This window comes from Pseudorca crassidens, chromosome 18 (assembly GCF_039906515.1).
Source record: "Pseudorca crassidens isolate mPseCra1 chromosome 18, mPseCra1.hap1, whole genome shotgun sequence".
NCBI classification, from domain to species: Eukaryota; Metazoa; Chordata; class Mammalia; order Artiodactyla; family Delphinidae; genus Pseudorca; species Pseudorca crassidens.
In genome coordinates, this window is record NC_090313.1 from 75,245,919 (window position 1) to 75,258,712 (window position 12,794).

Here is a 12,794-nt window from a genome sequence, read left to right on the forward strand (position 1 = left end):
TAAATGTGTTGTAATATTCCCAGCCAATTTATTTATTTTTTAAATGGAGAAGGTATGAGACAACTGATTATCTATCTATCTATTTGGGCTGCGCCACGCGACTCATGGGATCTTAGTCCCCGGATCAGGGATCAAACCCCGGGCCCTCGGTGGTGAAAGTGCAGAGTCCTAACCACTGGACCACCAGGGAATTCCCTCCCAGCTGATTTGATAGCATCCATCTGTTTACTGTTCCTGTTATATTACTGTTATATTAGCTACACGGATAATATAGCTTGTAAAGATACACGTAATGCTACATTTTATCTTTATATTTTGGAAAATATTTAAGACTATTATTTAACTTGTATTTTAGTATTTCAAATTGTGCTAATAGAATGTCTGAAATCAAAATTAAACATGGGCATATCCTCCTGTATACATGAATGTATTTCTGGCCACCTAACTTTGGTCACCCAGTTGGTCATTCAGCATTTATTGAGCTTCTCCCCTGCTGGAGGTCCACCTCTTAAGGAGCTCACAGCTTCGGGGGAGGGACAGTAGTGTTGGAAGCCTTGTGAGGCGTTAGGAGTGGGCTTGCTCACAAAGTGGAAATCAAGTCACCTGCCGGAGCTGGGCGGAGAGGAGTGGGCTTGGGGATTGGAAAACAGGCGCAGGCTGCCTTCGTCTTTAAAAAATCCATACACTCAGGCTTACGTGAAACACCGTTCCTCTTTCCTATAATTACTTAATTTACTGTCGGGTTATTTTGAAACAAGAAAGAACTGGATTTATCTTCCTTCTTTCTTACTGAGTAATTATAAGTTGTGCAGCTTTGGGCAAATCATAAAATCTGTCTGAACATCTGTTTCTTTATCTTTAGTAATAGTAGTAATAGCTAACGTTTATTCAGCACCTGTTAATGTGCCTGTTTATTCTCTGTATCACCCCTCTGAGATCGGCACTGTTAACTACCCCCATTTTACACGTGAGGAGGAAACAGCCACAGAGAAATTCAGTCAGGCCACAGGGCTGGTAAGTGACTGAACAAGGACTTGAACCCTCACAGACTGGCTCCAGGGTGTGTACTCTTAGCTACTTAGACTGTATGGTCTTGAAACTGTTTAATCAATATTTATATGCACGTGTTAGTGATCTACCCGTGATAAATTTTCATTTAATGTTTGTGTCATGGTAACACAGAGGCATTTTGGGGCTGTTGATAATGCGGTTGTTATTTGGTATTTTAAATGGGAACGTGTTCTTTTTCCTTATGAAAATATTTTGTGATAGGAAAATAATCAAAGTTATTTAGAGATTCAGAAAATAGCTAAAATATAATAGTCTTAAGAGAAATGCTTCCTTAGTCATTATGTGGGAGGCCAGAATTGCAGTGTATATTCTTGAGAAAAAAATTAGGATAAATACTATCACAAACAAAGAAGAGCAAGGGATATATGAATTTTCTTGCTAGTTGAGTAGGAAACGAGTCTGTGGACATTCTGTATTAAAATACCTAGAGATTGAAGTGGTCTGTTTGCCTGAGGTAAATGATGTTTATCTCCATAATCTCACATACCTTGGACTGACAAAAGCTATGGTGCTCAGAGAGTGTAAGCCCCATGAGTTACAAACTACAGGAAGTAGTGTCTACTGTCTTAATGCTGTACTGATAGTTTAGATCACAAGCTGCTATTATTATTTTATTAAGTTGTTTTGAAAAACAGTTTATCTGACTCAGCCATGCCATCTGAATCTTGTCCCACCCCCTCATAATTCCTGGCAGTTCTTGTTAAATCTCTTAAAATGTTAATATTGTTTTTCTGATAAATACTCCAAGTACTAAAATAGCAAAAAAAAATATATATATATATACACACATATATATATGTGTGTGTATATATATATATATATATATGATCGGAAGAGGATTTTATCACTGAAACAAATGCTAGCAGCATTAACATGGTGTCTGCCCTTTCTGATCTGGTACAGGACCCCAGGTTTCAGAATGCCTCCACTCTGAGTTCATTTTCTTGCCTCAGATGTTTCACCGGCTTACATTCCCGAATGTGCTGTGCACACTCAGGACGTGAAGAGGCCCTTGTCCGTTTCCTCTCTGGCCAGTGCTTCCTGTCACAGCCCAGCAGCCGTGTTGTGTCCCCTCTTGAAAGTATTTCTGGCTACAAAGCCAAACCGAGTTAGATGCCAGCTCTCCTCCTCTTTCTCTGCATTCACACGGCACCCGGTGCACAACTTTCTGAGAATATTTAGTTCGTTGAGTTTTCACAATGGGCATTCTTTTTTTTTTTTAATTTTTATTGGAGTATAGTTGATTCACGATGTTGTGTTAGTTTCAGGAGAAAATATTTGCAAATAAAGCAACTGACAGGGGATTAATCTCTAAAATATACAAACAGCTCATGCAGCTCAGTATCAAAAAAAACAAACAACCCAAGCAAAATATGGGTAGAAGACCTAAACAGATATTTCTTCAAACCTAAATAGACATTTCTTCAAAGACAGACAGATGGCCAAAAAGCACATGAAAAGATGCTCAGCATCACTAATTATCAGGGAAATGCAAATCAAAACTACAATGAGGTATCACCTCACACGGTCAGAATGGCCATCATCAAAAAATCTACAAACAGTAAATGCTGCAGAGGGTGTGGAGAAAAGGGAACCCTCTTGCACTGTTGGCGGGAATATAAATTGATACAGCCACTATGGAGAACAGTATGGAGGTTCCTTAAAAAGCTAAAGATAGAACTACCATATGATCCAACAATGGGCTCTCTTAACTGTCCTCTCCCCACCTCCCTTATCTCCCTGTTCAGTGTTTGGCACATACCAGAGACTGTAAATATTCAGAATGGACATAGCTGCTGCTTTTGGAGGTGATTTTTTAACCCCTGGTGCTGCAGCAGCAGGAGGTATGGAAACCGTTATGTGAGGGGAGCATTCCTTGCTAGCCCTGCACCAAACTGGAGCAGGCTGCTGTCTTAGAGGAGGTGCGTGTGCGCGCACGCGCGCGCGCACACACACACACGCACGCACACACACACACGTGCACTCTGCTGCTCTGAGTAAGCCAGAAGCAATGGGAGTGTGGAATAATGTGAGCTGGGATGGACATTTATAACATGCCTTATCTGTTTAATTGAATTATAGTGGGTTTCTTTTTTTTTATTGAGAATACTTCTTTTTATTATACAGGTTTCATATACACAAGTATTTAGGGAACATTTACAGGCAAGGAGCTCAATTCCAAAACTCTGTTTTCACCCACACACACTGTACTTCACACTCATCTTCGGGGTCAGCCCAACAGGAATAAGACAAAGTTACTGCTTTGTGAACAGACAGTTTCAATTAAATAAGAGTCTTCCAGAGTCGAGAACAGCGCTCAGGATCCTCTTGACTCATAATACCCTGATGTACATATGAATAAAGCCTAAAGATGTGTCTTAGATTACCCTGTCACCTTTAAAAGTTAATATTAAAATTGCATCAGTGGGTTTTTTCTCTTAATGGCATGAAATAGTATTGAAGTTTGTGGAGTTTGCAGAGATGTTATTTATATATGCTGTGCAGATCTATCTTTCTGCAATCTGTATTATAGGGAGAGAATATTCAAATCATACATATATATTTTGAAATCCAGTTTCTCCCAAACAGTGTAGAGTAGAGGTCATTTTTTTAAGACACTGGATTATCCTTGAGACTACATTTCAGAGACGTAATTTTTGGGACGGCACTACAAATGTGTAAGATCGGTCAGAAGCAGGGCACCATGACTGGGACGGCAAGTGCAAATTTATCACATAATATACCTCAGATTGCATTATTAGCACACGACGTAGGTTACCTGGCGTTGAAACCACCATTAAGCAGTGAAGTGTCAGGGGATTTCAGTCAGTAGAACAAATTGTTTCCTGTGTCACACCACATATTAATATGTCATCTTTGCTTTTAATCCTAAGTTCTTTTTTCACCAAGAACTTGGCAAGGTAAGTCATCCTTAGCCAACAAGCAAATTAGTTAATGTCATTTTTATGTTTTTATGACTAATTTATTCCCTGATGTACATTTTAATTTTTTACTAAAAAAGAATTCAACATAGTAATATTATGTTGATTCTTTTAGCCTGTGTTGATTGATAGTAATTACTTTTCTGGTTGTTTTGTTTTGTTTTGTCTAGTCTAGAAAAACAGACCTGGGTTTTAGTCAAATACATCACTGTCTTTTAAAGATCAAACATTTAATGGAAGTCTAATGTATGAAGATACAGAAACTGCTTCCGCTGATTCAAAATGGGAACAACAAACGATGAGATGGTGTCTGTGGAGCAGACCTCTTCCTCCTCCTTCAATCCTCTGTGTTTTGAATGCGGCCAGCAGCACTGGACACGAGAAAACCACTTATACAATTACCAGGATGAAGTGGATGACGACCTGGTCTGCCACATTTGCCTTCAGCCTCTGCTGCAGCCACTAGACACCCCCTGTGGACATACCTTCTGCTGCAAGTGCCTCAGAAACTTCCTGCAAGAGAAGGATTTCTGTCCATTGGACCGGAAGAGACTCCACTTTAAGTTGTGTAAGAAGTCTAGCATTCTAGTTCATAAACTTCTGGACAAATTATTAGTTTTATGTCCGTTCTCTTCAGTGTGCCAAGATGTAGTGCAGCGCTGCGACCTGGAGGCACACCTTAAAAACAGGTGAGAGAGAGAAGCGACTCTAGGCTATAAAAAGGTGGCTCAAACAAATAAACCCGATACAAATGCCAAGGCATCAGTAAGTAAACAGACAAATCCTGCACAGGAGATACAGCAAACAAGTTGCATGCAACCATCATTTAATATCATTATTTATCAAAAACATGCATGTAAAAACTACAGTCAGGAAGTACCGTTTTACACTTACCAATATGAGGTTGTTATAGTCACATGGTAGCAGGATATAATGATAGACTCTTTTTGCAAGGCAGTTTCTCAGTTTGTTTCAAAAACTGTAAATGTCAGTATCGTCTTATCCAGCTTATTATTCTAAGGAAATAGTCCAAAAGAAGGGAAAATTGTATGTAAAGATGTTTGCTGCAACATTGTGCAGAGTTCAGTAAACTGGTGTCAATCTGATTACTTAACAGGAGGGGAAGGGTTAAAAATACAATAGTACATCAGTGCATCGGGATATCATGCAGCTGTTAAAAATTATAATATTGTTGCAACATGGAAATGGGTACAGGCACACCTCGGAGATGTTGCAGTTTCGGTTCCAGACCACCGCAGTAAAGTGAATATCAAATAGCTCAATACAGCAGGTCACACGAACTTTTTGGTTTCCCAGTGCATATGAAAGTTCTGTTTACGCTGTACTGTAGTCTGGTAAGGGTGCAATAGCATTAGGTCTAAAAACTTACATACCTTGATTGAAAAATACTTTATTGCTAGGAAATGCTAACCATCATCTGATGACACACAGGGTTGCCACAAACCTTCAATTTGTAAAAAAATGTAGTCTGTGAAGGGCAGTAAAGGGAAGTGCAATAAAATGAGGTCTGCCTGTATCTGTGATTTTATTCGCTAAGATCTTGTAAAATTCTGTGTTCAAGAACTTGACTGAACAAGAACTAGGGGTTGGAAACTTTAAAACATTTAGTGGGGATTTTTGTTCTACTGACAAAAGCTTTTTAAAAGATTGAGTTTTATCGTTTGACTTTGATAAAAGACTTGATCTTTAAAATTGTTTCTACCCTTAAGAAGGGCTAAAATTCATCTCTTTTGGAGATAGAATCACATAAAATGACCAAAATAAATGTATTGATTTCTAAATTTTATAGGTCAGCCACTTGTGCAGTGTAAATCTGCAGTAATCTTGATCGCTGTGAAAAACAATGCTTAGCGCAATATATTGGACTCAGAGACTTAGAAATAATAGTGTAAGTCTGGTATGGAACAGCTAGTCATTATACTCACACATGAAATCATGAATTGAATCTGATCTTATCCCCTCACTTTACGAATCAGGAAACTGAGTCACAAAGATTTGGAGCTAGGTAATGGCATGGTTAGACTTAAACTTCAGTATTCCTGCTTAGTGTTCTAACATACCATGCTGACCTTACCCAGGGTGAATCATGTTCTCTGCTGTTATGTGGTAGTAAAAGTTTCATGTACACGTGAGTATACGTGTTCATTCTGTTCCTAAATATCAGTGTTATAAAGTGAGTGTACTCATTAGAAATAATTTAGATTTATGAGAAAGAATGAGATGTTATTAAAATGTCAGAAACGTGAAGATTTATAGAGAAATTGCTTAAACTTAAGCTGCACTGTCTAACAATAAGAGCTAAAAAAAAGAGTAGGATGGATGTATCGACTTTTGAAAATGCAGGCATCTTAGGCTTTTGTGTGTCTTTGGTCAGCAGCAGGCATAGAATCTGAACACGATAACAGAGACTTCCTGGAGATTGACACCAAACTCTTGAATCTGCTGTCTGGGTCAGGCCTGGTTGTGGCTGAGGTTGAAGAAGATTTTAGGCTTTTCCTGTTTCTTTCAGTAAAACTAGTCTTTTTCAGAGATAAGTTTCTTTTGTGACTCTTTTATGAACATCGGTTTTGGGGTATTACAGGAACTGAACAAAGTCTCAATTCAGTTAAGTATTTTGATAGCAGTGAGATAAAAATTACACAATTATTTTAGGAATATTTACTTAACTAAAATGCATATAAGAACTTAATATGTAGTCGAAGTATCAGTAGTATTTTCTATCAAGCTGTTTATGTTGACATAAAAATGTTGGGAATTGCAGACTATCCTTACAGTTTGATAAAAGCTAAGCAATTATGTCCAGTTGAAAGTTCTATTTTCCAAGTGTGCTTATTAATATTTGAGCTACTAATTTAATCATTTCCAAAGTGCCTTAGGCCTGTGTTGTGAAAGATACATTGAAAAAGGTGAATGATTTGAAAAGGTGAGGTGACTTGCTTGATGTATGCAGCTAAGAGTGACTATTGATTATAAAAATTAGAAAGTTGACACTCAACTAATGTTTGTTCAATTAAATTGTTAATCTGTGTTCTGGTTATCTATTGCTGAGAAACCAACCACTCCAAATACAGTGACATAAAACAGTGAGTGCTTGGTTCTGCTCATGGATTCTGTGAGTCAGGGATTCAGACAGGGCACAGCAGGGATGGCTCGACTCTGTTCTGTCCAGTCTGGGCCACAGCTGGGGAGAACAAAAGCCCAGGACTGCAGCAATTGCAACTGAAGAACTTACTTCCAAGACAGCAGCTTCATTCACATGTCTGGCACCTTGATAGAGGTCCACTAGAGGCATGGGCTCAGCCGGGACTTGTCCACAGGAGAGCCTATGGGTGGCCTCTCCAGCACAGTGGCCTCAGGGTATTTTAAGTTCTTACGTGGGTTCCAGTAAATAAGGCAAGAAGCTGCATGGCCTTGTATGCTCTGGCCTTAAAGTCACATAGCATCCCTTATGCTGTAGTCACATAACTGCCCAGATTCAAGGGGAGGGGAACTAAGCTTCACTTTGTGGGAGGAGGACAAAAAAATTTGTAGCCAGGTAAAAGCAACACAAACTAGCAATAAGAGTGATGTCATGAGACACAGAATTACGATTACTTTAATTATTAATAGAAATACAGCATTAGGAATAGTTTGTTAAATCTGGTAATTTTGAGTTTAAATTACCTTACCTATTTGAACTTAAGAAATCTGCTTCAGTCTGAGAACAGCTGACATTTTCTCCTATGGCTAAAAGTAAAACATTTATGAAAGATGACTGTGTTTTAAAAAAATGACTAGTTATTAACTGATTATATATTAGGAAAACAATGAAGAATTTTAAAAGATTTGGGAAAGTGCTCATCTTTGAAAGGAGAACTAAAGCCCTTAAGAAATATTCTATATATTGTATGACGCCTGGAACATTGTAGTAATTGCTTTCAGAAATTTTGCCAAGCAGCATCAACTATAAAGCATTCCTCCTACCTCTCTACCCCTCATCCCTGCCTCATCCTCAGCAATCTAACATCTTATGCTAATTGTAAATGATAATATTGGGGTGGTTTTTTTTTTTGTCGTTGTTAAATTGAGCATTTGTGCCCTGGTTTATGGCAAAATTCAGAACCATTTTTCTTTTCCTCTTAAAACTTAGAGTTTAACAGTATTCTAAAAAGTTTGTACAATATAGAGAAGACCTTTAAAGAAGTCTTTTTCTATGCTGAGAGCTTTTCTAGTTCATCAAACGGTTTTGAAGCCTTTAAGGGTCAGGGTAGGCTGAGACAAGATTGCTCTTTCAAATTCACATTTTAACTTGGAGAGAAGTTTGTGTTTGACACATTCTCACCAGCATTTTTTTCTCCTATATAATGTAAAAAGCAGATATATATTTGTAAATCATGTATCCGGTAAGAGTCTAATATCCAGAATATGTAAAGAATTCCCACAACTCAACAAAAAGTCAAGTAATCCAATTTAGGTGGTCAAAGGATTTGGATAGATATTTCTCCAAAGAACATATTTAAATGGCCCGTAAGCACATGAACAAATGCTTAACATCATTAGTCCATTTTTAAAATGGAGTGTTTGTCTTTTTGTAAGTTGTAAGCAGTCTCTATATATTCTGGCCCTTATTAAATATATGATTTCAAATATTTTTTCTTGTTCTATCAGTTGTCTATTCATTTTCCTGTGCCCTTTGAAGGACAAACAAATTTAATTTTTATGAAGTCCATTTTATCTATTTTTTTCTTTGCTTGTGCTTTTGGTGTCATAGCTAAAAAACCACTGCCTAATCCAAGGTCATGAAGCTTTACACCTATGTTTCCTTCTAAGACCTTTATGCTTTTAGCACTTACATTTGGGTCTTTGATCCATTTTGAATTAATTGTTATTGGAGAACACGTGTGCAATTTAATACTTTAATTTTATTGAGGCTTTAAAAATATTAATTAATGATTTTGGCCATGCCGAGCGGAATGGGGGTTCTTAGTTCCCAGACCAGGGATGGAACCCTGGCCCCCTGCAGTGGAAGCACAGAGTCCTAACCACTGGACCGCCAGGGAAGTCACTACTGAGGCTTTTTTTAATGGCCTAGCACACAGTCTATCTTGGAAGATACTCCATTTTGTACACAAGAAGAATGTGTGTTCTGCTATTGATGGGTGGAATGTTCTATAGATTTCTGTTAGGTCTATTTGATTTATAATATTGTTAAAAGTCTCTTTTCTTGTCCTTATGTCTAGTTGTTCTATCCATTATTGAAAGTGGGATATTGAAGGCTTAGACCATTAGTTTTTTTTTGTTTTTTGTTTTGCGGTACGTGGGCCTCTCACTGTTGTGGCCTCTCCTGTTGCGGAGCACAGGCTCCGGACGCGCAGGCTCAGGGGCCATGGCTCACGGGCCCAGCCTCTCCGCGGCATGTGGGATCTTCCCGGACCGGGGCACGAACCCGTGTCCCCTGCGTCGGCAGGCGGCCTCTCAACCACTGCGCCACCAGGGAAGCCCAGCCTATTAGTTTTGAATTGTCTGTTCTTCCTCTAATTGTGTCATTTTTGGCTTCATGTACTTTGAAGGCCTGCTGTTAATTGTGTTTATGTTTATAATTGTTACAGTTTTGTGGTAAATCAAACCTTTTCGTTATGGTAGAATGTTCTTTATCACTAGAAACAATTTTTGTCTTAAAGTCTATTTGTCTGAAATTAGTATACCCATTCAGCTCTCTTTATGTTAATGTTTGCATAGTATATCTTTTTCCTCTCCTTTTAATTTTGACCTATTGGTGTCTTTGAAATGTGTCTCTTGTAGACAGCATATAGTTGGATCCTGTTTGTCTTTTTCATCCATTCTGCCAATCACTGGCTTTTGATTGGAGTGTTTTAATTCATTTATATTTGATGTAATTACTGATAAGGTAGAATTTATGTCTGCCATTTTGTTGTTTCCACATGTCATTTCTTTTTTGTTTCTCTAAAGGTTAATCCATTTCTTCCCTTTTTTTGTTAAATAGATATTTTCAAGTATGCCATTTTAATTCCTTTGTCATTTCTGTTCACATCTATTTTTTGAATTATTTTCTTAGTAGTTGCCTTGGGGATTGCAATTAACATATTAATTTTCAACAGTCTAGTTCAGATTAATACTGACTTGATTTCACCAGTACACACAAAATTAGCTCATAGATACCTTCATTCCTTTCCACATCCTTTGTGCTGTTATTATACAAATTACATCTTTACGCATTACATGCCCATCTAAACAGAATTATAATTATTGCTTTGCACAGGGTTGTCTTTTAAACCAAATAGGACCAAAAAGGAGTTATAAACCACAAAGCACTTTAATGCTGTCTTACATTTATCTATGTAGTTACCTTTACCAGTGGTCTTTATTTCTTAATGTGGATTTGAGTTACTGTCTAAGGTCCTTTCATATCAGCCTAAAGGATTTCTTTTAGTATTTCTTATAGGGCAAGTCTGCTAGCAACAGGCTCTTTGTTTTCATTTATCTGGGAATGTCGTGATTTCTCCTGTTTTTGAAGGATAGACTTCTTGGTTGACAGTCTTTTTTCAGCACTCTGAGTATGTGCTGTCCACATACTCCTGTTCTCCATAGCTTCTGAAGAGAAGTCAGGTGGCAGCCTTACTGAGGGTCACTTCTTTGTGATGAGGTACTTCACTCTTGCTGTTTTCAGCATTCTTCAGACTTGAAAAGATTTTGGTCACTATGTCTTCAAATATTCTTCCTGCCCTAATGTCTCTCCTTATGGGACTCCCATTCTGCATATGTTAATACTCTTTTGATGGTTTCTCACAGGACCTAGAGGCTTTATCCTTTCTGTTCATTCTTTTTCTTTCTATTCCTCAGACTGGATAATCTCAGTTGACCTACCTTTAAGTTCACTGATTCTTTTACCTGTTCAAATCTCCTGTGAATTCTTCTAGTGAATTCTTCATTTCATTTATTGTACTTAGAATAAATGCACTTATTGTACTTATTTTTAAATCCAGAATGTTTATTTGGCTCTTTAATATAACTTATATTTCTTTATTGGTATTTTTATTTGTTGAGATATCATTCTCATATTTTCCTTTAGTTATTTAGACATGGAGTCCCTCTGTTCTTTGAACCTATTTATAATACTCGATTTAAGTCATTGTCTTGTAAGGCCAATGTCTGGGCTTCCTTAGGGACAGTTTCTGTTAACTCCTTTCTTTCCCATGTATGGGCCATACTTACTTATTTCTTTGCATGTCTGTTAATTTTGTATTAAACACTGGACATTTTAAATAATATAATGTGGCAACTCTGGAAATCAGATTCTTCTTTCTCTTCAGGATTTATTATTGCTGTTTGTTACTGTTTGCTTAGTGAGTTTTCTAATCAGCTAATGATTGAACAGAGAATTTCTTAAATGCCTGTAACCCATGAATCTCCCACTCTCCCCAAGGGGCTCTGTGCACACGGTGGGGCACACCTTCAGCACTCAGGCAGTTGACACTCCTGCTTAGCCTTCATCTCCTGCTTTCACGTAGCTTCAGCGTTAGCCAGAAGTGAGAGCTTAGGGCCTTCTCAGCTCTTTCCTGTGCATGCACATAGCCCTGGACATTTCATTCCCTAGCTTTTCCTTTTAAACTTTTTGATTAGCCTTTTGTTTGTCTACCTCAGGCAGCCACAGTCTTACACAACTGCCTTCCCCCGCCACCCCAACAAATGCCTTTGCACTGAGTAAGCCCCAAGTCAGGTCAGATAAAGACAGCCTTGCGAGTGAGGTCTTCCAGGGAACCAACAGTTCACTTAATGACAATTCTCTACAAATGGGGCTTTGCAGGTGCTCCAGTCTGCTCCTCCAGTGGCTGCCAGACTCCTGATTCCACTGTGACTGTGGGCCATGGCTATCCCAGGCTACTGGGGGAGGTGGGGATGGGAATAGGGCAAGTTCAAATGCTACAGAGCTCACTGTTCGTGAAGACGCAGCCATTTTTCTTAAATAAATGCACTCCAGATTGCTCCAGAACCTTGGCTTATTTCCAGAGCTCAGAAATTTTTCTGACAGCTTTTGCCAATGTTCGCGTTGCTTTGTGGAAGAGAGGCTTTTCAGATACCCTTAATCTAACATTTTCACTGACGTCACTTAAAGTGATGTTTGCATGTTGTAATCCGTAACTCTATCATTTTTCTTGGTTCTAAGATGCTCACGCTCTTTGAGTTGCATTAAGTACCTGGCATTGTGTTGGCATTTACCGTGCCCCATTTGATTTTACCTCTACTATTACTGCTGCCACCACCACCACTAACCCTAGTACTGCTACCAGTAATACAGTGTGCTCTGTTACACTGTGTGTTTCCTAATGTGAATCATCGTTACTCAGGGAATGATGCCACCGTGCCATAAATCAAGCTAGTTCATATGTGATTTTCCTCCATAAGGAGAGCCAGAATAGTGGAATGAAATTATAACCTTCAGCAGGAAAGGAAAAGTCCCTCAGTTTGGCTGTAGGTGCTGCAAGAGCCTTTGGGCTTTATTTAGGAAAAATGTAAAGACACACCTGCATGTAGAGAAGCCTGCCTGGGGGGCACAGCCCTCAGCCTGTGGCAGGTCACGCTGCCTCCAGTGCCCTTGTTAAGGGCAGCCCACTGTCTCAGGGCTCCACTTCCACCTGCATCGTCTGAGCCCACGCCTACCCTGACGTCATTCAGTGGTGCACTTCTTTTCTGGTGTTTTTTATCATGTGTAATAGCCTCCAAACTAGCCTCCTGCTACACTCAGTTACCTGCTGGAATGAT

The 12,794-nt window shown here is 38.7% G+C and overlaps 1 protein-coding gene and 1 long non-coding RNA gene across 4 annotated transcripts in view; one reads left to right on the forward strand and one right to left on the reverse strand.

The window, feature by feature from the left end:
* Nucleotides 1-12,794, forward strand: part of LNX2 (ligand of numb-protein X 2) — an 85,849-nt gene that overhangs the window by 36,980 nt on the left and 36,075 nt on the right. For 2 of the 3 annotated variants that reach the window (XM_067713626.1, XM_067713627.1), the window contains exon 1: nucleotides 4,296-4,702. The exons of the other annotated variant lie outside the window; for it this stretch is intronic. In XM_067713626.1, the coding sequence (XP_067569727.1) occupies nucleotides 4,296-4,702 (407 nt within the window). Of the gene's footprint in view, nucleotides 1-4,295; nucleotides 4,703-12,794 lie in introns of those variants that run through there. 3 annotated transcript variants of the gene reach the window in all.
* Nucleotides 4,680-12,794, reverse strand: part of LOC137211298 (uncharacterized) — a 53,144-nt gene continuing 45,029 nt past the window's right edge. Inside the window, exon 5 of the long non-coding RNA XR_010937016.1 lies at nucleotides 4,680-5,029. This is a non-coding gene — a long non-coding RNA (uncharacterized lncRNA). The remainder of the gene's footprint in view (nucleotides 5,030-12,794) is intronic.